At 34.6% G+C, this 27419-nt stretch overlaps 1 protein-coding gene across 1 annotated transcript; it reads left to right on the top strand.

The window, feature by feature from the left end:
• The first annotated feature begins 5643 nt into the window (after window positions 1-5643).
• On the top strand, window positions 5644-12029 carry LOC104219914 (ubiquitin-conjugating enzyme E2 10). Its single transcript, XM_009770683.2, has 5 exons — window positions 5644-5770; window positions 5904-5989; window positions 9733-9860; window positions 11198-11302; window positions 11736-12029. The coding sequence occupies exons 2-5, from the start codon at window positions 5920-5922 to the stop codon at window positions 11877-11879; spliced, it is 447 nt and encodes a 148-aa protein (XP_009768985.1). The 5' UTR covers window positions 5644-5770; window positions 5904-5919; the 3' UTR covers window positions 11880-12029.
• The last annotated feature ends 15390 nt before the right edge of the window (window positions 12030-27419 follow it).

Raw genomic sequence — 27419 nt, 5'->3', positions numbered from 1 at the left:
CGTTCCTACTAGGGATCCGGCATGAAGTTTCGTTATACTAGGTTCACAACCTGGGTATTTGTTCTAGACTGTGTACCCGAGCGGACAACTCGAGTCGAGGAGGGGGCTACGTACCGGGGACCCGCGAGATCGTCCGGCTTTGTAACTTGTCCGACCTCTTTCTTATTTCAGGTATCGACACTAACAGAATAGGGAGTCTCGACCAGCGAGCTTCTCCCCGGAGGTAAGAAGAGAAGGGTTTCGGCACAGTTTATATACAGTTCAGATAATATCAAAGCGGTAAAAGACAACATTTAGCACGTTATGCAAAAACATGTAATAAAGATCAGATAATAAAGCCAAATATAACAATTATTCTAAGCTCGAATTCTTGAACCCTGAACCAGTGGTTCTGGAACTATCCCCAGCAGAGTCGCCAGAGCTGTCACACCTCTTTTTTGCGCGCCCCGCCCCGAAGGGTTAAATGCGCGAGGGAGTTTTTCCAATTTAAGTGACAATATTCGAAATGGGATTATTTATTTAATTCAGAGTCGCCACTTGGGAAAGGTTTGGCTTTTGGTGTCCCAAGTCACCGGTTTATCTTGAATCCCAAATCGAGGAAATTTTCGACTTTTCCAAATGAAGTCTGCGAACCAGAAATTCTAAGTAAGGAATTCTGTTGACCCGAGGGAAGGTGTTAGGCACCCTCGAATCCCGTGGTTCTAGCACGGTCGCTTAAATTGTTATAATGGCTAAATATCTGATTTAAATACATGTTATGACTTACGTGCTTTTATTAAGTTTAAACCGCTTTTATTATTATCATTTATTTTTATAGAATTGCAACGTCGTGAAAATGCATCTCGAACCACGTCACAATCAATGCACCCGTGGTCGTCGACACATTTTGACTCCGTTGAGATTTGGATTTGGGTCACATCAATGTGCACCCGTGTTTAAGAAGGTTAAATTATTAAAGGTGCGCCTAAAGCAACTAGCGTATTGTTATTTTGGGAAGGCCGTAAAATTCGCTAAACGGCCTGTCCCGAATTCTAAGTATTTTAATATATACATTTAGAGGGCCCCGCAGCTTGTGCATTTTTGTTTGTCGAGGCTCGTCTCATTTTTATTTAAAAGGATAAACCTACAGTGACTATATTTTCCTATTAAGTTCATCTCTAAAATAAAAGAAAATCTCTTAATTAATTACATGCTAAAAACGTAACTTATTAGTTATTAGTTTACGGCTAATGCGAATGGAAAATTGCGACCGAGTTTGTACAAAGAAAAACTGCTTTCATTCTATATTCTATTATTCAATAATACTAAAACGTGAGATTGACACACCATAATATCAAAACCGATTAACTATTCTTTGATTAATTTAAACTAACATTGTTAGATGAAGAAGTTATACATATGCGACATCATTACTCATTTAATCAATCAACTACATTTTTATACAAGAAAGGAAAATTATATTCAAACACAAATCTAAACAGGAGGGATTCAACAGGGACAAAGCCTGATTAATATTTCATTTCTCTTCAATCCGAGAGTATACAAATGTGTACCTGGAAATGGCAGTACAAGAACAAAAGAAGGAGAAGTCAGCAACAATAATAACACAGCAACAGCAGGTCCAGCAACACCGCAGACCAGTAAGAACCAGTAGAATAACCCAGCAACGGATTGAAAACTCAGCAATACCCAAGTGCAATTGTAGTCAAAACAGAAGAGAGACGGATACAAGATGCAGTAGTTTACTGATTTTCAATAACACTCGAGAAAAGACAAACGAAAATTATTCAAGTGAAAGTTTAAGTTGTCTTTCTCTTTTCAAAACTCTACCACACTTCTTCAGATTTTCAGAAAGTATTACTCTCAAAAATATTCTCCCAAATAATAATCCTCTCTCTCTCTAAGTCTTACTTTTCTCTCTTTATGTTCAAGTCTAAGTTTTTTCTCTCAAGTCTCGTCCTCTTTTAATGTCAAGAAATGACTCTATATATAGCAAGACAAATCTTCAATTCCCAACCCCCAAATTATTCCCTCAATGGCATGCTTTGCCCCACTTATTAATGTTTTCTATATTTTAAACCTTGTCCCCCATGCCTTCATTAAATAAATACCACATTTCCAACCCATTACCATATGTCCCCCATGCCTACATTAAATAAATGCCACATTACCAACCCATTACAATATGTCCCCCATGCCTACATTAAACAAGTACAAGATTCCTCCCCATTATGTTTTGTCTTGTCCCCCATTATATTAAACAAGTACATCAAAAACCCCACCCCATTATATTTGTCCCCCATGCTTAACATAAAGAATCAAAATAATGTTCAATTACCAAACTACCCCTCCGACCTTATTGCAATTACAAATCTACCCCCGAATGCAATGCAATTTACCAAATTACCCCCATCAGCTCTAAACACTCAATTAATCATAACTTGACCAAAATATGATCAAGATGACCAATTTCTCAACAATCTTCAACAACAATTATATGAACACGATGAACAACACAACTCAAAATTAATGGAATGAATTAACCATATCGGGAACCAATCCTGGTTAATTTAGACCATGAATGTATGAGCAAGAACACAACAATACAAACAACAAAATACTAAATTAACAAATCAAAGACAAACATAAACTCACATTAAATCACTGGATTTAATCATGAACTTCAAACAAAGATGAACATGAATTAAATCTATATTTAGCAACAAACATGACAGATTCACATGACTCAAACAACATTAATGATTCCCGGAAAATACATAACAACATGAAACAAATTGAAGAAATAACCAATTAAATTTTAATTTGAATCTAACAAACATTAAACTAACAAACATTCACTTAAACAACAATACAAACATGAAATAAACATGAAAAATAACTAATTAACTTCCATTTGAAATCTGAAAATTAATTCAACAAAAAACACATGAACATGAACAAAACAAAAAATCAAATATCTAATCATAGACATGAACAAAACAAACATTTGCCGATTTTAGATTCGAAAATATCAAAACAAAATACGGACAAAATAAAACTCAAAAACTACTAACCGGAGATGAACAACGACGAACTCGATTGTATGAACTGTTTTGACGAACCTCGAATGGGAATGAATCTGTCCGGATTCGACGACGAACTCAACGACGAACTTACCTTCCTTGTAAACTGTGACGAACTCAAAATGACGCTCGACGACCTCGACTAAAACTCAACCGAATGAAATGGTGGTAGCAGCAATTATAGTAGCATCATTGTTGCTGAAACAGTGGCGGTTGCCGGAGCAGTAACAGTGACGAAGGCAGCAGCTATGTTACGTGAAGAAGCTGAAAACAGAAGAAGCAGCGCGGCTGGGTTCGTTTGGACGATGAAGCAGCAGTGCGAGCTTGAAGCGGACGACGAAGAAGATGAAGGTGAGGCAGCAGCTCGGAGAGAGAAGCAGCTGTTCGTCGAGGCAGCAACAACACAGCCAAAACGAGGTGTTCGCAGTCGCAGGCGAAACAGTAACGGAGGTCGTTTGGCCGTGGAAACGACTGGTTGACGAGCTTGGCCATGGAAACGACTGGGCGTAACGGTGGTGACAACGACGGGGAGGCAGTCGATGCAGCAACAATGGTCGACGCAACAATGGCGGAGAAGAAGACGAAGGTGAGGTCGAGGAAGAAGAAGGAGCATCTGCAGCAACTGAAGAAGAAGGTGGAACGGGAAGCAGCAACACGTTTGGAACGCGACGATGGTGAAAGGGAGTCGACGGACTGTGGTCGTTTGGTCGCCTGGTTCTGTCCATCGACTGAAGACGCAACAGCGGGGGGGAACTTAGGTGGTCCGACGACGTGTGTGTGTGTGTGTGTTGGGGTAAATGCTGCCATGGTTGTGTGTTTTTTTGAGCTTGGGGAAGAAGAAGCAAAGGAAAGGGGGCAGACCATTTTTAGGGTTTTTTCTTTGTCTTTTGTTTTGTGTTTTGACAAAATGAAGGATGGGTGTTGGGTAAATGGGTTAGTGGGGCGGACCGGGTCGACCCGGTCTGAAGTGGACTGGGTCATGGAGAAGATTGGGCAATTATTTGGGCCTTTGGCTTACAATTGAAGAAGTGGCCCAATCCGATTTTCTTTTGTATTTTTGTTCTCTTTTCTTCTTTTATTTTTTTCTAAAACTAAATTATAAAAATACTTAAATGATTATTAAGAACTAAATTAAGTTATGAAAGCGCAAATTAACTACCAATAACAATTAACGCACAATTAAGTAATAATTAAGCATAAATTGTATATTTGGACATTAAATGCTAAAAATGCAAAAGATGCCTATTTTTGTAATTTTCATTTTTTGTAAACAAACTTAATTACTAACAATTGTAGAATTAAATTCTACATGCAAAATGCGACATATTTTTGTATATTTTTATTAATTTAACAAATAAACATGCACAGAAAAATACAAATAATTATTCAAAATATCACAAAGTATCACAAAATTGCACACCAAGGAAAATCATTTTATTTTGAATTTTTGGGAGTAATTCTCATATAGGGCAAAAATCACGTGCTTACAGACAACCGTTAGGATTGGGAGTATTTTTGTCTACTTTCTTAGCGGTAAGGACTTATTTGGACCGATAGTAGAACTAGGTATAAACGTGAACAATTTACTAAAGTAGAGGGACAAATCTAACCTTTTTTCCTTGTTAATAATAGCACAAATGATTTGCTGAATATTGTATTTTACTTTGAAAAAAATAGGCATGTGGAATTTAGCTAACAAATCACTAGGTCTATTTTTCCTTTCTTATAATTTATAAATACGATGTATAGCATATAGAATTGCAGTTTTCTTTTTTTTGGAATGAATAATAACAACAATAAACTAAGTATAATTTTATAAGTGGAGAATGAGAAGGGTAGTGTGTATGCATTTACCCTTAACTTTTGAAGATAGAAAGGTTGTATCTGATGACCCCAAAATCACAACAATGTTGAAAAGAAATATGACAGTGAAGACAATGTAAAAGTAAGAAGTAATAACAACAACAACAACAACAACGACCCAGTATAATCCCACAAGTGGGGTCTGGGGAGGGTAATATGTACGCAGAGCTTACCCCTACCCCGAGGGGCAGAGAGGCTGTTTCTAGGAGACCCTCGGCTCAAGAAAGCAACAAGAGACGATATATTAGTACCATCAATAGAATCATAATAAAATAACAGCAATATAAGAAATACGAAATAGATGGAAGATATAATAATAACCAGCAACTAAAGCCCTGCATCAATAGATGACCACTAGAATCCTAAAACGAACTCCTAACTGGCTAATCTCACTCTAGTGCGCTGTAGAAATATTCGAAGCAAAAGAAATAAAAGTAGTAATAAAAAAATATAAGAATAAGCAAAATACAAGAATACGAATAGAAAAAGAAGTAAAAAATGAGCTAAAAAAAGCAGGCGAAGACACATATCAGAGCCAGGTTTCGATCCTGGGACCTGTGGGTTATGGGCCCACCACGCTTCCGCTGCGCCACTCTGATTTTGTTGTTATATTGACTCAAAATATAAAAAAGTTCGTAAAACTTTGGAGGGATCAAAGTGTCACATTTACAAAACATTGGGGGTCGTAGATTAAATTACCCACCAAACTTACGAAACGGTTCACTGTTACATAATTTTTTCTTCTTCTGTCTATAAAAACCGTCTCTTATTTCACCGTTTGAACTCTCCCTTTTTTGCAGAAATCGAGTAGGAGGATCTCTGAGGTAAAACAAATTCTCTTCTCCTCTCTCAATTCTAGGATTTGTAGATTTGTATGCATATATCTAATCGTACATGTAAAGTGTTCGTTAAAGCTCGAGCTGATTTAGGGTTTTTCTGTTTAATTTTGGTAATTAGGGATTTGGTTAGGGATATGGCATCCAAGCGGATTCTGAAAGAGCTCAAGGATCTCCAGAAAGATCCTCCTACCTCTTGTAGCGCTGGTAGTATCTCCAACTCTTTCTGTTCGTTTATTTTCTTCTTATGTTTAATTTTTGGTGATTTTTTTTCCCTTAATTTTTTCAAATTGGCTGGTGCTTTGGCGAGTAAGTCTTGTGTAAGAATACTTTTGACCTTGGCTTTACAAGTTTTTGCACCAAAAAGTTAATTTAACTTCAAAAGAAGCAATAGTGACAAATTGATGTATTAACTATAGTTAAGTGGCACAAGGGCGGCGTGATCTAGTGGGAGGAGAACCCTGAGGTCTTAGGCTCAAAAAAAACACTAGGTGATTTCTTTCCGTCTGCCTAATTCTAGACCTTTGTGGGTAGAGTCAGTGCCGGAGCCAAAAATTTGACTATGGGATGTCAAAATACGAGAAAGTAAAACACACGAAAAAAATAAGGGGAGTCAACATATAGTATATATACATAAAAGAAGAAATTTGACCCAACTAAACAATGTAATTTTCCAGTGTGGCACCCCTTACGTCCATCACTGGGCAGAGTTACCCCGTACTTATGTTGGTTGGAAGTAGCAGGTATCCGTGGAATAGCGCGCAAGAAAAAAGAAGTAACTATGGTTAAAGTGATTAAAAGAAAAATTAAAGGATGTTAAAGAAATAGATATTGGGCCTAACTCAACTTCAAAAGCTAGCTTAAAAGGTGAGTATTCCCCAAGCCATATTAAATAGATCACTCATCCCTTAAAGCACCAATGTGGTACTCTTCACAAAGGACATGTCATGCGTTTGTCTTGCTGCAAAACACAGGTGTGGATAAGATTTTTTTCTGGCTATTGATCCACCTGGATGGGGTGAGGTTAAAAGAATTAAAAAAATGAAATTGGCTGCTGTTTTTTTTAAAGATTATCCTTTTTAGTTGCTAGCCTACATGATTCCTTGGTTATGGTGTGGGAAGTGTGAAGAATTCAGGCTGTTCTTTTGGGGCATGATCGCACATTTTTGGTGTTTTTTTTCCTTTTCACCTTTTTCTATTATCCAGGTTTCAGTGAGGGGATAGTGAATAATGAAAAATTGTCAGTGAGTTTGGTTCACTAGAAATTTGCTTAGTCTGCAAAAGGTAGACTGGTAGAACTCAGGTTATCCGAGCTTGTATCTTAGATGAACAGGTTTTGATGAAAGGAGCAATCTTGAGCTTGTTAGAGGTCAAAATGAAACGACTTTGAAATCTAGCTGGAAATTTGGAACAACTAGGAGTTTTTTTTTAAAGATTAATCTTAACTTTTTTGCAGCCTTTTTCTGGAAATAGTTGTAGGTATGTGAACGCTTCTTCAGAAATTTGGTTTTGCATATAAAATATCTGGAAATATGTATCTCCTCTCCGTTGAAGAAATATGAGTAATTAAAGAATCTTTATTTGAAGAAAAATGCAAGAAATAATATCAAATGTTGTGCTTTCTAAAGAGAGCAAAAGCACGAAAGTAAGTGTATATATAGTCAGGTTAAACTCTTCAGACTCAAAAATAACATCATAAATAGGGATGGCAATGGGGCGGGAACTTAATTTTTCCCAATATAGGCGGGTTTGGCAAAACCCACAAAAATTTCAACTCGTCCCGCCCCGCATGGTTATTTTTTTAATTTTCAACCCGCCCCGCCCCGCCCCACTTAATTTTTTTTCTAAAACAAACTAGTTTGACATTTTATTATTTTATTAAATGGAGAGTTTAATAGAATTACATAAAAGTGTACCAAAAGAAAACGTATGAAAACTTTCTTTATCATAATATTTCCTTTAAATCTAATTTTGGATTCTATTAATCTACTAATATCACTTAAATCTACGTAAAAGAATCATAAATAATATTATAAACTACGCCGGTAAAACTTTCTGAATAACATGATCAGAAAAACCTTTTGACTTTTTGAATACAAGAGTAAAAGTCAAGCTGGTTAGCAGGGTTTTTGAATACAATAGTACTGCTGTTTCTTTATCATCTAAAAGAAAGTATATAGCGATAACCTAGGATAAATAGTATAGTACTGATTAAATTATATTTATAATATAAAAATTGCGAAAATTAATGCTTACCCTGAATTGGAGATCAAGCTGGTTAGCAGGGTTGCTGGTATCAAGCAAAGCTACAGTAACAAGACGACGCGTTGTTTCAAAAAAGATAAAATTTAAAGTTGCCCCGCATTGAACCCGCATTAAACCCGCAACCCGCTCCGCTTTAAAAATTTTAAAAATTATTTTAACCCGCCCCGCACCCGCATAAGAGTAAACCCACCCCGCACCTGCACCCGCATAAGAGTAAACCCGCCCCGCCCCATTGACATCCCTAATCATAAAGCAAAGAAAAATGGGATCTGCGATGGTAACTGCTAGGTCCATTATTTCTTTCATGAAGTTTTTTGTGGGAATGAAATTTGAGCATGCCACTTGCTTCCATGTCCATGATTTTGCTTGGTGTGATATTGGAAGGAGCAGACAGTTGAAGGGGCTATCAGAGTTTAGCGTTCAGTTCAAAGATAGAGAAAGAAGGGAGCAGAGGGAGAAGAGTAACGGCTAGGATGTTACAGTTTGATTTTTTGATCCTATGGTAATGGGAAAAAGAGTCATTGGGAAGACGGTAGAGTTAAAACCGAAGGGAGTACAAAAAGAAAAGGATGGTAACATCTTGGTAATAGGTAGATGCTAGAGTTAAATTCTAGGACTTTCCATTTTTCTCCTTGAGCCTGAATTGAGCTCTTTGAGGTGGTTGTATTTTCATTTTAAATAAAAAAGGCAGCCTGGTGCACTTAGCTCTCGCTGTGCGCGTGGTCCAGGGAAGGGCTTCACCACAAGGCCTATTGTACGTAGTAGCCTTACCCTGAATGAAATGAGAAGGAAAAAGTTCTCATATTGTTCCATTTTTCTCTTTGAGCCTGAATTGAGCTCTTTGAGGTGGTTATATTTCCATTAAAAAAAAAAAGAGCAGCCTGGTGCACTAAGCTGCCGCTATGCGCGGGTCCAGGGAAGGGCTGGACCACAAGGGTCTATTGTACGTAGCCTTACCCCGAATGAAATGAGAAGGAAAAAGTTCTCAAATTGTTCTCTAAGTTGGCTTGAAATGTAGAATTTTCTATTGAGTCTGTCAATATGACTTCCTGTGGTCCGTGACTTTGTGCCTCTTGTATGAGGATAAGACGGCTAGGTTTCTGGTTGCTTTATAGATAATAGAAAATTTTAATGAGCCTCATAGAAGAATGTATTCTTTAGTCTTCTGAAGGATCGGGAGGAATTAGGTTGTGGCATCTAGAAGAGACTCTTATGTTTCTAGTTCGTCTTTTTGTTTTTGTTTTTGTTTTTGTATAGCAGCTTCTTATTTGTGGAGGTCATGTACCGGTATTCTCGGTTCAATGATGTTATTTGTGGAGGTTATATCCTGCTGTTCTTCGTTTAATATTCCTAATGAAGCTAAACGCAGGAGGAACAAGAAATATGAATAGGCCAGATGATTTTTGGTGACTAGTAACTGATTAAATGATACATTGTAAGGTGCCAAATTGCACACGATACAAAACTTTGAAGACCTGCATAAAGTAAAGTTGGATTGTGCATCCGAACAAGCCTACCATGTCTGTATTTTTTCTTTAGACGTGTTTGCTATCTGCATCTGGAAAGTTATCTGATTCTTTCTGCTTTTTCTTTTGCTATTTTATTATGGAAGTAGCTTTGTGAAACTTGGTAAGATCTACATGCGGAACATTGTTCTCTCATAATTGTGCTATTTCTTGTATCAGGCCCAGTTGCTGAAGATATGTTTCACTGGCAAGCAACACTTATGGGTCCATCCGACAGTCCTTACGCTGGCGGAGTGTTTCTTGTTACCATTCATTTCCCGCCTGATTATCCATTTAAGCCTCCAAAGGTATCCCATCTATGGCATGCATTACATGCTTTTCTTGATGACTCATCTGATAAGTTATTTGCTTGCTTATTAATGTACTATTCCTAAATCTTGCAATTAATATATATCAATGGGTTCCAAATGTCTTTGTTCACAACAATATTTTAAGCCAAGTACAGATGTTAGAGGTCATTTGCTAGGGAGAGAGCTGCTTTCTTCCACTATATCAATTCAAAACTATTGTGTGAATGGGCCTTCTATAAAGCTCTAATTTATTGGTATTAGTCATGCCTTAAAAGTCAAGTTAATTGATTGTAAAACCTTATTGACTGGTCAATTAAACCGGTATGACGAAAGCTCAACTTTTTTCTGAGTATCTGCGTTTTGTTAATACAGTAGTGATGGTAACAGCTTCCGTTGAGTTGTCTTGTTCTCTTATTTGGGAATCAGCTCTCCAGGACTTGCTGAAGCTCTGAGGCATATATTCGATAGAATATACTTAAAAGCTGCTGAAATATGTACTGCATTCCTGTAATAATTAGCAATGACAAGAAAGAGTGTGGTTGGCCGTCTTGATTAACTAGTCAAGTGGTTCTCTAGTTGTCTTTGCTCCTGCTTTGCTTGTGTGGAATCCACTGAAATCATGGACTGGGGGAGGACGATAACATCTTGTGCAAGTTTAAGAAGAATGACTTGGATTTGGCCCAAGGAGATTGGTGAGTATTTGAGGCACATTAGAAAAAACTTGGAGATCCTAGCTTTAAATCCGAGCTGCATCACTCAGTGTGGGCCAATCTGCTCCAACCTTGGTAGGCAGGTTTACGTCGCACCTGTGTTTGTGTGCTAGCAGCTGGCTGCTTGGTTAATCAGTCTAAGTACGTTTACAAGTTGGTCCGGATACCACTATCATCCAAAAGACTGAGAAGGATGACTTAGATTTCCCTTTTGGTTGATATTACGTTGAGCCATATTATGAGATCTTGGAATTCTCTATGCTCTTTGCTATTGGTGTACAAATCACTTGGTCAATTGCTTTCAGTTCCTCAAGTCTGATAAAATGCATTTTGTTAATTTCATCATGAACATTCCCCTCGTGAGTACTATGTTGAACCCTTAACTAGAGGGGGAACTGAAAGTCTATTCTTTTTGTCGGTTTCCTAGTTAACAGTTTTGCTTTATTCCATCCAGAATCCTCTGTTGGATTGAGTTCATGTAATTTTTTAGAAGTGGACTTAGTGTGCTCTTAGATTCATTTTAAAAGTACATAGTTTTTGGCTGTTTCGCTTCTATGCGTTCCTTTTTCTTTACACTTTTAACCCTGGGAAAGCTTCACAACTTATAGATGAAACTGTGTGCAGGTAGCTTTTAGGACAAAGGTTTTTCACCCAAACATCAACAGCAATGGTAGCATTTGCCTCGACATTTTGAAGGAACAGTGGAGCCCGGCACTCACAATTTCCAAGGTTATTTCTTGATATAGTTTCAGAGACATTTGATCTTTCTTTGCTTATTTACATCCCAAGAGTTTCAAGGACAAGATTCTGTCTAGTAGGATGAAATGATCTAAGAATGTCAATGTATTCTGGATCCGTATGACTTTTACATGTATATGGCTATTTTTCTAGTTGTCCTCCCATTCGACCAACCTCAATGGAGTGTGCAATAAAATTTTCCTTTTATTGAGAGTGTAATATAAGAAACTGTGTACCAGCTGCAAAATCATTGCTCCCAGTTAAACTCGTATATCAGTTGTACTTGTTTTCTAGAAAGCTAAAAGAAGGAATACATTGATCAAATCGTGCTTTATTTGTTTCAATTGCAGCTACCATAAATTGATCTATCAAATTGCAGATAGCATGTCAAGAAATCTGATTATTTTGTATATGTTCCTTGCAGGTGTTGCTTTCTATCTGTTCTCTTCTAACAGACCCTAATCCGGATGATCCTTTGGTGCCTGAGATTGCTCATATGTACAAAACTGATAAAAGCAAGTACGAAGCCACTGCTCGGAGCTGGACTCAAAAGTATGCTATGGGTTAGTTGCTGAAACACAAGTATTTGGTTTTTATCTATGATATGTATTAAGAAATTGTGTTATGCATAATTAACTCAAGGGAAAGGTTGAATTGTGGCCCTCTGTAAAATACTTAATTTTCCTTATGTTTGTAAGATTAAATGGTTTTGAAATTCTGTTGGATGGGTTCTAAGTGGTAAGCATTTTAACCATTGGTATCTGCACTAAGTGACCTCTCATATATGTGAAGCAGTCTAAAACCTTAAAACTTGAATATTTTTCTGGTTATTTTTCCCCAAATAAATAAAATGTCTTACTTCCTGAGTCCTGGCCTATCTTATCATCCCTTTTAGGGGTTGTTTGGTTCGGAACAAGGATATTATGTGACTATAATCTTGGAATTATGATTCCATATTATATATGAGATAGATAATACCAAAATTTTGGTATAAAATTTATACAGTTTTAGCTTTTCTCGGTAACCAAACAACGCCACAATTTTAGCTTCTCCAAAGCCAAAAGCGCTTTTTTTTTAATTTAAAAAAGGTGATTTTAGAAGGAAAAAAAGTATTTTTGACTAGAAGCAGAAGTTATTTTTGGAGAAGTAGAAAAAAGTATTGTCCAAAAGCACTTTTGAGAAAAATATATTTAAAAACAGTTTTTAAAAGCTTAGCTAAATACTAGTTGCTGCTTAGAAGTGTTTTTCAAATTAATTAGTGAAACATAAACTATTTTGCACCAAAAGTACTTTTAAGAAAAAGAACTTCTCGAAATAAGCTGATTTAACCTTCTTCCGTTTCTTCTCTTCAAATTAAAAATAAGAAACGACTAACTAATCTCGGTAGTTTAGAGTAGAACTGTTAATAAAGCAACAGTGTTCTTCATAATTTGTTCTATAAACAAATCTAAAAACGGTAGTTGACATGATTTTGTGCTTATTCAATTGTTCATTAAATTGTACTAGAGTGGCATGACTTTGTGTTATTTGTAATCGGCTATTTGTTAAATTATTCATTTAAAGTCTACCACCCCATTGGCATAATTTTCTGTGTTGTTCAATTAAGTAATCTTTGAAGTTGTAATTTTAATTTTGATAAAATCACCCCAAATCTGATTCGTATGATCTCAAATTTAAAACAAAGCCTCCAAAATCAACATAAACATCGTCAATCACTCATTTAATCAAATAACTTCAAATTAAGAAGACTCACTTTGTTTTCTCAATACTCTAAGGTCCAATTATTGAGTTTTAAGATTTTTTTAAAGCAAATCACTAAACTACTCCACTACTCTTTGAATTAAAAATTTAAGCACAAATTAATAACATTCAAACAATTTTAATAATAATAATAATATAATAATCAAAGAATACATAAAACGTTTACCAATTTCTGGATGATGACATATTCACATTTTAGTTTCCTCTTCATTTCCATAGTATGAGAATAAGACAATATGCAGAATAATTAGTAGCAAAACTAAGAATATGTAAATATTGTCGGATTCTCAAAACAGATAGCTTGTCAAAGTTAGAATCCTAAACAAAGATTACTAAATTTCATGTGTCCTAGGTATATAAAACAAATTACAAGAAAAAACCTTGTACAAATCCCATAACCTAGGCACTCTCAATACGAATGATCTTCAATAAATCCATTGTTTTTTCTAAAAGTTATTAAAAGGAACATCAGCTGCATGAACAAGATATGTCACTGCCAAAGCCAACAACATTAATACACATGCAATCCCCTGGTCAATTGTTGTACCTTCAATAACAATTACCACAAATCAATTAAACCACTTTCATGCTTTCCATTTTCTTAATAACCGTAATGTCCTGGCCAGCTCACTTTCATGCTTACTATTTTGTATGAGAAAACACAGATTTATGTTTCAAGCCTCAAGGCAGTTACACATTCGTTAAAAAAGACATTTAATAATCGTTGCAACAACATACCCCGTGTAGGAGAATGGGAAGGGTAGAGTGTATGCAAACCTTTACCCCTATATTGTGCAGACTATTTTCGAATAGACCCTCGGCTCAAAGTAATCATAATCACAACAATATATAAAAGAAATATGATAGGAAAGAAGTCATAGAAAAAGAAGTAACAACGACAAGATATTTAATAGACTTTGACTAAGCTAAAATACCCTTTATTTTTCTAAATGTATCACGTGATTATAACTCTACTAATTGAAGCCGTAAGGAGAATTTGAAGGAAAAAGAAGTAATAAATGCAAGAAATATTTTGGAACAAATAAAGTTTGTCGAGGAGAGAGCAGCAAAGAAGAGTACGATAAATAAGTATTGGCACTGAATTTGGAAATATATGCTACTCCCTCCATTCACTTTTAGTTGTATATTTTTCATGTTCCTTAAGAAACAACGACTAGCATGAATATTTTATCCTATTAATTAATATTTAGTCTCAATAATTGAAACCAAATTTACATATGTAGTTACAACCAATATGAAGTTCCAACGTAATTTCTTTAGTTTAAAACTCATCCACCTCTTTAGTTTAAAAGCTTGATCTTCATATCTCTTTATTTGAATCTTTAACTTCAACATTTTTTGAATTTTCAACCATTTTAAGTCCTCTACTTTGATATTTTGTGAAAATTTCAAGTGTTTCCTTCGATATGTTTTTCATATCTTCGTCCATTTCTTAAAGGATATGCTCGCTAATTTTTTTGACTAACTGGAGAGATAAAGAAGATGACTTTAAGTGGAGTTTTGTGTCGACGAAGAGTTCTGTGTCAATCCCAATATTAAGCATTGGTTAGCTACAACTGACCATTAACTTTTCAAGAAGTCTTGGTAAATGAATTAAGGGTAAGACAGAAAAAAAATTATTTTCTCTTGATATGCTAAAAGTGACAAGTGAAAATGTATTTTTAGAATACTGGACAACTAAAAGTAAGCGGAGGGAGTAGTTGACCGGTATTCTAGAATACATTTTCATTTTTACTTGTTACTCTTAGCAGTGCAAGAGAAGATAATTCTTTTTTCCAGTTTTACACTTAATTCATTTATTAAGAGTTCAAGACTTCTTGAAAGTTAATGGTTAATTTTAGCTAACCAATGCTTAATATAGAGATTGACACAGAACTCTTCGTTAATCCTCTTTGTTAACACAAAATTCCACTTAAAGTCATCTTTTGTTCTCTTCTTTGGAATATTTTTTTCTTCAAAAGTTTTTTTTTTTTTTTTTAACTTTCCAGTTGGTCCAAAAAATTTGTGAGCATCTCCTTTATAAGAAATGGATGAAGATATGAAAACATATTGAAGGAAACACTTAAAAATTTCCACAAATATCGAAATAAAAGACTTACTTTAAATGGTCGAAGATTCAACGAATATTGAAATTAAAGATTAAAAAAGAGAGATGAAGATCAAGCTTTTAAACTAAAGATATGGAGTGTTCAGAGGCGGATCCAGAATTTAAACCCTATGTGTTTAACTTTTAAATTTTTTAGCATTGAACTCAATGGCAGAGCCAAGATTTTCATTAAGGGAGTCAAAATATAAAGAAATAAACTTATCGAGAAGTCAAGGGGTGTCATTATATAGTATATATACATACTTAAAAAAATTACCAAGCTAAACAATATAATTTTCCGACGAAGGGGTGTCACGGTCACCTGGGTGCATGTGGCTCAGCCACTGATTGAACCCATTGTATTATTAAAGTTATGGGTTCATATCTACAATTTTAATAAATTTTTACGTATAAATTTTTTCTCCGCATCGAATGTTATGGGTTCAATTGAACCCGTCGAGTATTTACTACATCCGCCCCTGGGGAGTGTTGATATCTATAAAAAAATTAATGTTAAGACTTGAAACTTCGTATTGGCTATAATAATTAGGGATTTTTTCCTATCTATACCATATATGAAACCTTATTACCAAAAATGTTCATAATTTGTTAATTACCCGCCCAGTCCACACTTTTACTACAATTTATATACCAATCCATAATTAGGCAGATTCTGCCATTTAAAACGCGCTAAAAAGAAGGCACGAAATTTGCGTTTGATTCTTTCCACATTAAATTCGAATTTTGAAACAGAAAGAGATCTCATTGTTGCGTAATTCTCTCATTCACTACAATTCTAAAACAACGCAAGCTTCAGAAGCTCCCGTACTCAAATTGCTTTTACAAATTCTACAACGCAATACAAATTGTAGAATTCAAAATTGTTCTTCATCGATCTCAGTACTCAAATTGTCGAACCTATATCTGTTCTTCATCTTTTTTCTCTCAACTATACGAAATCATGTCAAAAATCCTAATAATGCTAAAATTGAATGGAAATTGGGATCACTATGACAGATTTAGAGATTTTGAAGTTGATGCCATTGTGGTAGATGAGAATGCAAGCTACGGAATTCTGATTTCTACAATTGCAGACCAACTATCGATTGATACATCGGATAAAATTATAGAAATCAAATACATTGTGAACGACAATTGTCCTCCAATGGAGATATTGAACATTAGTAGTTAGCATAAAAAAGAAGCAGTAATCTACATATAACTACAAAATATAACTAAAAGAAGAACAGTCTACCCACACCTATAACTACAAAACAATACAAGACATCTACACATGTAAACATTATCTCTAAACAATAAGGAAGAAAAAGGTAACCACAGCTCTATAACTACAAAAATATAACAGTTAGTTCAAGTAACTCACAAAATGTAGATTAATTGTAGTTAGTATGAAGGTAAATGTAGCAGCATACAAAAGTGAAAAATATATCTTATCTACAATTTATCAAAACAACTACAAAATGACTACATTTATGCACTGTCTAAAAATCACAATTACAATTAACCTACAAAATTGAGACAAACAATCTACAAAATTTGGACAATTCCACATTTTACCAAAAAACACTTGAACAACAGATTTTTACAACCAAAATCACACTAAAAAACTGCAAAGAAAAATAATTAGTGTTTACCTTTACCAAAATCTTTTTGTGAACCAATTCTGGTACTTTTTTGGAGGGTTTCTTCTTTTTCGGTTTTGATGAAGAAGGAGAGACCTTGGGTTTTTTCACAGATGGAATTTTAGGGGAATGTTCAACAAAATCATCATCTACACACAACTCTTTGCCCTTTCGTTTGAGTTGTTTCTCGACTGGTTTATCACCTCCACCAGCATCAACATCGTGCAAATGCTTGGTTCTCATCTCCACACGGATTTGTCTAGGAGATGAAATACTAGTAGTAGGTTCACTTGCATGTGTCGATTTTGCGTTTTTGGGTGGTGATTTTGGTGTTAAAACACCCAAATCAAAGGATGGGATATCAACTAATGTAGCTTTTAAAGCTTTTTTTTTTTGGAGTGCTGATTTTTTTCATGATTTGGGACTTGAAAAAACAGATGCAACTTCAAAATAGGACTTTGTGAAAATAACTGGAAAAGAAAATTGTAGAATCGTGGGTAACTGATGGTAAACGTGGGTAACTGGCGAGTATACGAAAATGGGGGAATTAACTGAAGGTAAAATGTGGGGGGTGGGGGGTGGGAGGAGAGAAGGCGGGTAAACGAAAATGGGAGAATATACGCTCCTAAATTAACGCCTAATATAAATGAAGCATTAATTATACCCTTAATTTGAATTGTGGTATATAAATAGTAATTTGGTATGCTGAAATGTAATTAACACAATCCTTAAACATTGAGGGTAATAAGGTTTCATCATATATGGTATAGGAAGGTAAAAATCCCTTTTTAATGTTTGTGTCGAAAATGTTGGATTCAGTTGAACGCATTTCATTATATGCTTAACCCGCCTATAAATATATACTAGATCGAGTTAAAATAGCAAGGGCTAGCCAGTTTTCGGACCGGTCATTCAAAAATAGCCAGTATTTGCAAAGTTATTGAAAAATAGCTAATATTTTGCTGCAACAGGGATTGACCCAGCATAATGTACTGGAGATCGGTGCACCTGTGTATGAACTTCCAGCATATTACACTGGAACTCCAACACGCGGAAAGTTCCAGCATAATATATTGGAGATTGAAGCACCTGTGTATGAACTTCCAGCATATTATACTGGACCAGTATATTACACTGGAACTTCATTATAATATGCTGGAGTTCCAGTATATTATGCTGGAGTTTTTTTTGGATTTTGAACCGTGTTTTCGTTCAAATTTATTTTTACATGAAAAATGGCTAAATATCGATTACTTTTGAAACTGTGGCTATTTTTGAATTTCTCCCCTAGTTCGAACATGAAAAAAGGCAGCCCGCTGTATTATGTATCCCACGTTCACGTATGGACAGGATCGGCCTAATTTGTGCAAGTATTAGTGGTTATTTTATGGTTTGAACTGATGACCTATAAGTTAGACGGATACAAGTTTATCGTTGCTTCAAAGCTCCCCTTCAAACTAGTTTGACCATTATTTATATATTTTTACTTTTTAGTGAGAGGTATTTAGGATTTTATTTGATGGGTTCAACCTTTTACTATTGAACTTATTACATATTTGAAATTATGGTTTAAAATGTAATATCTTCCTTTCAAAAGTTGAGTTAGTTTTTTTTTATGAATATATATTTATGTTTAATGTCGAAAATGGTGAGTTCAATTGAACGCATTGATTGCATACTTAATCTATCAATTACTATATAATTCGAGTTAAAGACAGCAGAAAACTTTTGGTTGGATATGGATATTTGAAGATGAACTAGCAAGGAAAATTGGCTTGTTGATTTTCCAGGTCTCCAGTGCCAATATTCAGATCTATAACTTGTTTAGTAACGCTTTTGAAAGACCAAAAATGCTTATTTAAAAACAAATAATACTTATTTTAGAGATCTGAAGGTGTGTGGCCAAATTTTCGATAAAAAAGATATATGTATCTGAATAATACTCTCTCCGTTTACTTCTAGTTGTCCACTTTAGACTTTTTATGCCCCTTAAAAAATAGTGATCAACATGATAATAACCCTATTAATTGATACGTAGGCTCAATAATTGAAACAAATTCTCATATATAATTATTAGGGATTTTTACCTTCCTATACCATATATGAAACCTTATTACCCTCAATGTTTAAGGATTGTGTTAATTACATTTCAGCATACCAAATTACCATTTATATACCACAATTCAAATTAAGGGTATAATTAATGTTTCATTTATATTAGGCGTTAATTTAGGAGCGTATATTCTTCCATTTTCGTTTACCCGCCTCTCTCTCCTCCCACCCCCCACACCCCCCCACGTTTTACCTTCAGTTAATTCCCCCATTTTCGTATACTCGCCTTTCACCCAAGTTTACCATCAGTTACCCACGATTCTACAATTTTCTTTTCTAGTTAATTTCACAAAATCCTATTTTGAAGTTGCATCTGTTTTTTCAAGTCCCAAATCATGAAAAAAATCAGCACTGCAAAAAAAAAGCTTCAAAAGCTACATTAGTTGATATCCCATCCTTTGATTTGGGTGTTTTAACACCAAAATCACCACCCAAAAACGCAAAATCGACACATGCAAGTGAACCTACTACTAGTATTTCATCTCCTAGACAAATCCGTGTGGAGATGAGAACCAAGCATTTGCACGATGTTGATGCTGGTGGAGGTGATAAACCAGTCGAGAAACAACTCAAACGAAAGGGCAAAGAGTTGTGTGTAGATGATGATTTTGTTGAACATTCCCCTAAAATTCCATCTGTGAAAAAACCCAAGGTCTCTCCTTCTTCATCAAAACCGAAAAAGAAGAAACCCTCCAAAAAAGTACCAGAATTGGTTCACAAAAGATTTTGGTAAAGGTAAACACTAATTATTTTTCTTTACAGTTTTTTAGTGTGATTTTGGTTGTAAAAATCTGTTGTTCAAGTATTTTTTGGTAAAATGTGAAATTGTCCAAATTTTGTAGATTGTTTGTCTCAATTTTGTAGGTTAATTGTAATTGTGATTTTTAGACAGTGCATAAATGTAGTCATTTTGTAGTCTGCTGGATAAATTGTAGATAAGATATACTTTTCACTTTTGTATGCTGCTACATTTACCTTCATACTAACTACAATTAATCTACATTTTGTGAGTTACTTGAACTAACTGTTATATTTTTGTAGTTATAGAGTTGTGGTTACCCTTTTCTTCCTTATTGTTTTGAGATAATGTTTACATGTGTAGATGTCCTGTATTGTTTTGTAGTTATAGGTGTGAGTAGGCTGTTCTTCTTTTAGTTATATTTTGTAGTCATATGTAGATTACTGCTTCTTTTTTATGCTAACTACTAATGTTCAATATCTCCATTGGAGGACAATTGTCGTTCACAATGTATTTGATTTCTACAATTTTATCCGATGTATCAATCGATAGTTGTTCTGCAATTGTAGAAATCAGAATTCCGTAGCTTGCATTCTCATCTACCACAATGGCATCAGCTTCAAAATCTCTAAATCTGCCATAGTGATCCCAATTTCCATTCAATTTTGGCATTATTGGGATTTTTGACATGATTTCATGTAGTTGAGAGAAAAAAGATGAAGAACAGATATAGGTTCGACAATTTGAGTACTGAGGTCGATGAAGAACAATTTTAAATTCTACAATTTGTATTGCGTTGTAGAATTTGTAAAAGCAATTTGAGTACCGGAGCTTCTGAAGCTTGCGTTGTTTTAGAATTGTAGTGAATGAGAGAATTACGCAGCAATGAGATCTCTTTCCGTTTCAAAATTCGAATTTAATGTGGAAAGAATCAAACGCAGATTTCGTGCCTTCTTTTTAGAGCGTTTTAAATGACAGAATCTGCCTAATTATGGATTGGTATATAAATTGTAGTAAAAGTGTGGACTGGGCGGGTAATTAACAAATTATGAACATTTTTGGTAATAAGGTTTCACATATGGTATATATGGGAAAAAATCCTCATTAAATATCACCATTTTTCTTAAAGAAAAATACTCCTTACATCAGTAATAAAAAGTTGAACCTGTCCAATCAAATCCTAGATCCTATATTTATGAATCACCATTGAAAGCAAAAAAAGAAAAGAAAATAGAATAAAAGAAAAACTAACCGTCGCTGGTCGGAGCCGGTGCCGGTGCCGGAGCAGAACCATCTTGTCCCTGAACAGCAGGCAAAATGATCGAGAGAACAAATACTAAAACAAAACCAAACATCAATTTACCAGATCTCATCCCCATTTTTTTTGTTCTCTTTTTAAAAAAAAATTAAATCTCTCTTTTCAATTAATTCTTAATTTCTTCTTACTCTCTCTGCGAACAGCCTCAAACGAAAAGATCTCTCGAAAGAGAGCCGTGCGCAGAGAGAGAAATTAAACAAGAAAGTTTTTTTTTAATTTAAAAAATCTCAGAATTACTACAATTTTTTATGAAAATAATATGAAATTTGAAGGATGAAAGGTTGCAATAATGGGGGGTATTTTGTTTATATGGTTTTTATTTACGGCTTTTCGTTGGATTCAGTGAGTGATAAACCGGGAGAATCGGTAATCGGTATTCTTGTCGATGGAAAAATGTGGGGTCCACGACGCATGTCACCGAATCTGACGCGAAGTTGAAATGGCATGTGATTATTGTTTCCTATCGTAATTGGCGCCATATTCTAAGGTCAAGATCTTTCCACGTGTCAGGATCTGATCTACCTATTTTGAGGTGCGAGAGTTTTGTGCTTTATGAGGAATTCCTTTGCAGGCCAAAGTTTAATTCAATCGGATATATTCAGTTGAAACAGCCGTCTATATTCATTGTTTACTTTATTTAGTTATATATATAGTCAGAGGCGGATCCAAAATTTAAATTCTATGGGTTCAATTTTTAAGATTTTAAACATTGAACTCATTATATATTTAAAGTTATGGGTTCAAATCTATTATTTTTGCAATTTTAATAAATTTTTACACATAAATTTATACTCCACGTAACTCTCACACTGAATCCGCCTCTGTATATAGTGTATATATTAATTATATTTTCACCAATTATTTTTAGTTTAAGCGATTGAATACGTGACTATTTACGTTAATTCTTCTAATTGAATTTGGTTAGGTTCATATTAAGGTTCTTTGTTACAAAGCACAAAAAAGGGACAGCTCGGTATATAAAGTATTCTGTGTTCAAGCAGGGTTTGGGGAAAGACGTACCATAAGGGGTGTAGTATAGACAGCTACCATAAGGCAAGTATTAGCGGTCGCTTCCATGACTTGAATCCGTGATCACGTAATGCATTTCCTTTTTTATAATACTTCCTCTATCTCAAAGTATGTAATCCATTTTCTTTGTTTGTTTTTTCTAAAAAGTATGATATTTTTTTTATAACAATTAACATATATTTACTATTTATTCTTAATAGATAATTTATAGCTAAATAAATATTTATATTTTAATTTAGACCACAAATTTTAAAAGTTTTTTTTAATTATTTAAATGCCACTTTTTAACAAACTTTTATTTGTGCATTTGTATGTCTATGCTTTTCTGAAAACATATCAAAATTTAAAATTAAAAAAAAAAAAAAAGAGTTTTTAAAGTAGGTCGCCTGTTGTTCCGGCGATCTGCTGGAATTTGAAAAATAATAATTTCTAAAGTATTATTCTTTTCTATATATTTCTTCCTTTATTTTCTCTTCCCATTATTGGCCTTGCAAAATTGACAATTTTAACAAATCCGTGGAAATAATCTCTTGCAAAATTGTAGGGTAAGATCGCGTACGATAGACCCTTGTGGTCCGGCCTTTTTCCGAACTCCATACATAGTGGGAGTTTAGTGCACTGGACTGCCCTAAATCGATCTCACAAATATACCTCAAATACAAGGGGTGACGTACTATACATTTTCATTTGGAGGGTACAATGCAAATTAAGATATAAATTAAAATAATTTAAGTTATATACACTAATGATGCAATAATTCTTTTTTACAACATCGATATATTATAACATGTTATAACAAATTTAACTGCTATTTGTTTTAGCTTGCTAGTCAAAGCTATTAAATAGAGCAACAAATAATACTTTTGCTATCGTTTTCTCTCACCTTATTTAGTAAGAATATTTACTAAGAAAAGATATTCGTCTAACTGTCTAACATTTTAAGATTAGCGTAAGATAAAAGATATTAATTTGAAACAAAAAGTAAAACTTTAGAACTTGTAGGGTGTTTTTGGTACGAAGGAAAATATTTTTTCATGTTTGGTTGGCTTAAATGTTTTGGAAAACATTTTCCTCCAATTGGAGGAAAATATTTTCCTTATCAAGAGAATGAAAAAATATTTTCCAAAACTCATTCTCAACTTTCCCCACTCTATTCCCCACCATCACCAACCCATTTCACACCCACCCACCCAACCCCACCCCACCGTCAAAATAGCATGGGATAGCCAGTTTTCGGATTGGTCATTCAAAAATAGCCAGCGTTTGCCAAGTCATTGAAAAATAGCCACTATCTTGCTGCAACAGAGATCGGTCCAGCATAATATACTGGAGTTCGGTGCACATGTATATGAACTTCCAGCATATTATACTGAATCGGTCTACTTTGCTAGCTCCAGTATAATATAATGGAGTTCTAGTATACTTTGCTAGAACTCCAGTATATTATACTAGAGTTCCAGCAAAGTATACTAAAACTCCAAACTCCAGTAATACTGGAGCTCCAGTATATTATGCTGGAGTATTTTCCTAATTTTGAACAGTGTTTTCGTTTAAATTTATCTTTACATGAAAAACGGCTAAATTTCGATGACTTTTGAAACTGTGAATATTTTTGAATGACCACTTGTAAATCTGGCTATTTTTGAATTTCTCCCCACCAAAAAAGGCTTCCTTTTTTTTTCTTTCAAATTTTAGTTTTTTTTTTCTGTCACCACCCACCCTGCTATCCTCCCCCGCTAAAAAAATTATTATTTTTTACTCTTTTTTTTTTGTAATTTCAATTTTTTTCTGTTTTCTGCACCACCCCCCTCCCCCCACCCCACACAAAAAAAAAGTTTTGGTTCGAAAGCTTATGGCTTCATGTTTGTTGTATTTAAATTATTTATGAATACTTTTGAGAAGTTATTTTCCTTAATTTGCATACCAAACACCGGAAAATGAATAAGATTACTACTTGTTTTTCAAGAAAATATTTTCTTGAAAAATATTTTCTGTTATACCAAACACACCTATAGTCTTGTATAAACACAAGCTATATATAAGCTTACACACACACCGAATTGTGATAATAACTCGAAACTGATTATGTAAAATTTCTGCATTCATTCAGGCCAGACCTAGAAGTCCGACTATGGGTTTTGGCCAATTCTGTTAGTAATCTGTATTCAAAACCAGAACGTTAGTTTAAGAAAACAAAACAGAAAAATTCCGAGCCCACAAGTCTTTTATGTGTCCTTAAGAAATTTAATACTCTCACAATTGTCCAAGGTTTCAGATTAATTCCTCCCATGATAGAACGGAATAACTTTTCTGTGATAACGACACTTCAAATCATAGAACTTCGGCAAACTCAAATGGCGGAGCAAATCATAACAAAATATTTACGTTTATGTTTTTAAAACAATGCAGAATGCAGAAGATAGATGAGATAGATTTTCAGATTTCGATGGTGGAAAATGAGGCTAAGCCTCTTTATTTATAGCCAACGAAATTGAGTCCCAACAAGTGCAAAGGTGCCTGTTCGTTCATAAGGTGTCTATTCCGCATAAATTATTTAAATTTATGTTGAATGGAATGTTTGGTCGCGAACTAGATCGTTGGAAAATAATTCAGTAAATTTCTAAATTCATACTTTTTCGCAGAAAATATTAAATGATGGAAAATAAAAATAAAATTTGTCTAAAAATTATCAATCAATCATATCAATTAACCAAATCCGAATCCGAAGTTGAGCCGAGCGACGTCGACGACGGCACAAGGCTTGCACTCTTCTCAACTCTTTAAGAGCTAGAAGAAGTGCTTTCATATATAAGCGCAAGAATTTTTCCCTTCCTATCCAATGAGGGACAAAGTTCCTTTGTAAAATAAACTAATTCAAAATTTTATTTTCCTCTTCCTCCCCCCCCCCCCCACTATTTTCATTCACACCTCTTTTGTTTTTTATTATCAAAATCCAACAATCCCCCACATGAATGGGGAATGACTATCCGAAAAAAATATACATGAAAAAACGGTGTGATTCACAAGTAACGATTGATCGCATCTGGATAAGTAGGTTTCCCTTTGAACTTTTCGTAGTGAACATATGTCGGATATACTTGATCAATCGGTAGATTTGATATCTTTGAATCGTCGAACTTTGATGTATACCTAGACAGTACGTCACACAATCAACCCTTAACCCTCTTTGTTTCTCATTGTTGTGTTCGTTTCAGCCATGAACACAGCTTGGTTTCATAAGTGTGTAGAGAACTGGCCTTACAATATTCTCCTTGAAGGGGATTACATTTCACACTTACATAGGTGATTCCTAAACGTGTTATCCAGTAGATACACTATTTGATATACCCCGTATCAAACTTAGAAACCATTAAAAAGCCTTAACGTTTTATCCTTGGTACTGAACTTTGTCTTCATCATGAAAATGAGCCAAAATTTTATTTGACAATGTTGAACGTCACTAATGACTTTGTATGATCTTCTTGAACCTAGATCTTGAAATTTCTAGTCTTTTCTAGGTGGAGTTACCGCCACAGTGACTTATCCTTGGTCATAGTCCCATTCCCTTTGATGACTTCTCAACCACCTCTCCATATAGGCCTTTTGTAAGCGGATCTGATACATTATCTTTTGACTTTACATAGTCTATTGTGATAATTCCACTAGAGAGTAGTTGTCTAACGATATTATGCCTTCGTCGTATGTGACGATATTTCCCGCTATATATAATGCTCCCAACCCCTCCTATTGACGCTTGACTATCGCTGTCACACCTCCTTTTTCGCCCGCGCCGCCCGCAAAAGGGACGCGGAAGGGAGTTTATTCCAATTAAAGGACAATCGAAACGGGATTTATTTATTTATTTCAGAGTCGCCACTTAGGAGATTTATGGTGTCCCAAGTCACCGGTTGAATCCCGAATCGAGGAAAAGAATGACTCTGTTTAACAGTCTGCGCACCAGAAATCCGGATAAGGAATTCTGTTAACCCGGGAGAAGGTGTTAGGCATTCCCGAGTTCCGTGGTTCTAGCACGGTCGCTCAACTGTCATATTCGGCTTGATTATCTGATATAATACATGTTGAACATATGTGCGAATTTTAACTTTTAACCGCTTTTATCATTATTATTATTTTTATCGAGAATTGTTATTATTATTTTATCGATAATTGCAACCTCGTGAAAATATATCTCGAACCATGTCACAGTCAATGTACCCGTGGTCGTCGACACACTTCGACTCCATTGAGATTTGGATTTGGGTCACATAAATGCGCACCCGAGTATAGGAAAATAACATTATTAAATACGCGCCTAAAGACTAACGCGTTGTTATTATTTTGGGTAGGGCCGTGAAATTTGCTAAACGGTCCGTCCCGGAATCTAAGTATTTTAAAACAAATAATTATTGAGGGCCCCGCAATTTTGTATTTATTTTGGCGAAGCACGCCTCATTTATTTTAAGGATATCCTAAAATGACTACATTTCTATTAAATTCGTCTCTAAAATAAAAGATAAAAAATCCTAATTAATTACATGCTTAAAAAACGTAACATATTAAATGCTAGATTAAGACAAATGTTAACGGAAAGGAATATTACTAAAATTGAAATTATAAATACAATACGGAATCGACAAATAATATATTCAAAAGAAACTAATTATCCTATAACTAGATTAAACTCGCATTGTTAGATGTCTTGAACCGTTGGAATTAATTATTTACAACTATTTGAAATTAGAATCAATCTTAATTACTAATGCATATTCGAAAATTTATTAAATTTAAACATTAACTCGTCTTGTTTGAACTCAAATCATGCCATAATGCCTAATTCGCGAAATTAATTTAAATTCATGCTTTAACTAAATTTAGCTACATGTTCACGATTAACCTAATGTTGACAATATTAAAACCTTCATAGCTAGTGAACTTAATCAGTTTTGCCAAGCCGATTCACTAAAGACCAACTTATGTTATTTCCTCTTATTCCAATTATTAAACAGTTTGACAGTAATGAGCATGCTTAAATATATACTACCTAACAATCAAGTTAAAACAAAGTATTATTTAATACATCACTACAAGATGCCTAGTTATGCAAAGTGACAGAAATTTACAGAATAATAATACATGAAATAGTCTAAATACAATTAGTAAAAAAAACAAAGAAAAAGCTAAATTAAAACTTCAAAATTCCATTCTTCATATGTATTTATGCTTTCACATTTCAGCTTACAATATGCCAAAGTTACAGTTGTGTACCTGGTATTGTCAATACAAGAAGAAGAAGGTAAGCAAAGTAGTATGTAACACAGCAACAACAACAATAACCAGCAACAACCAACAAACGGAACACCCAGTGACAGATTTGAAAACCAAAATAAAAATCCAGCAAT

This window comes from Nicotiana sylvestris, chromosome 12 (assembly GCF_000393655.2).
Source record: "Nicotiana sylvestris chromosome 12, ASM39365v2, whole genome shotgun sequence".
NCBI classification, from domain to species: Eukaryota; Viridiplantae; Streptophyta; class Magnoliopsida; order Solanales; family Solanaceae; genus Nicotiana; species Nicotiana sylvestris.
This window is presented reverse-complemented; position numbering and strand designations above follow the sequence as displayed.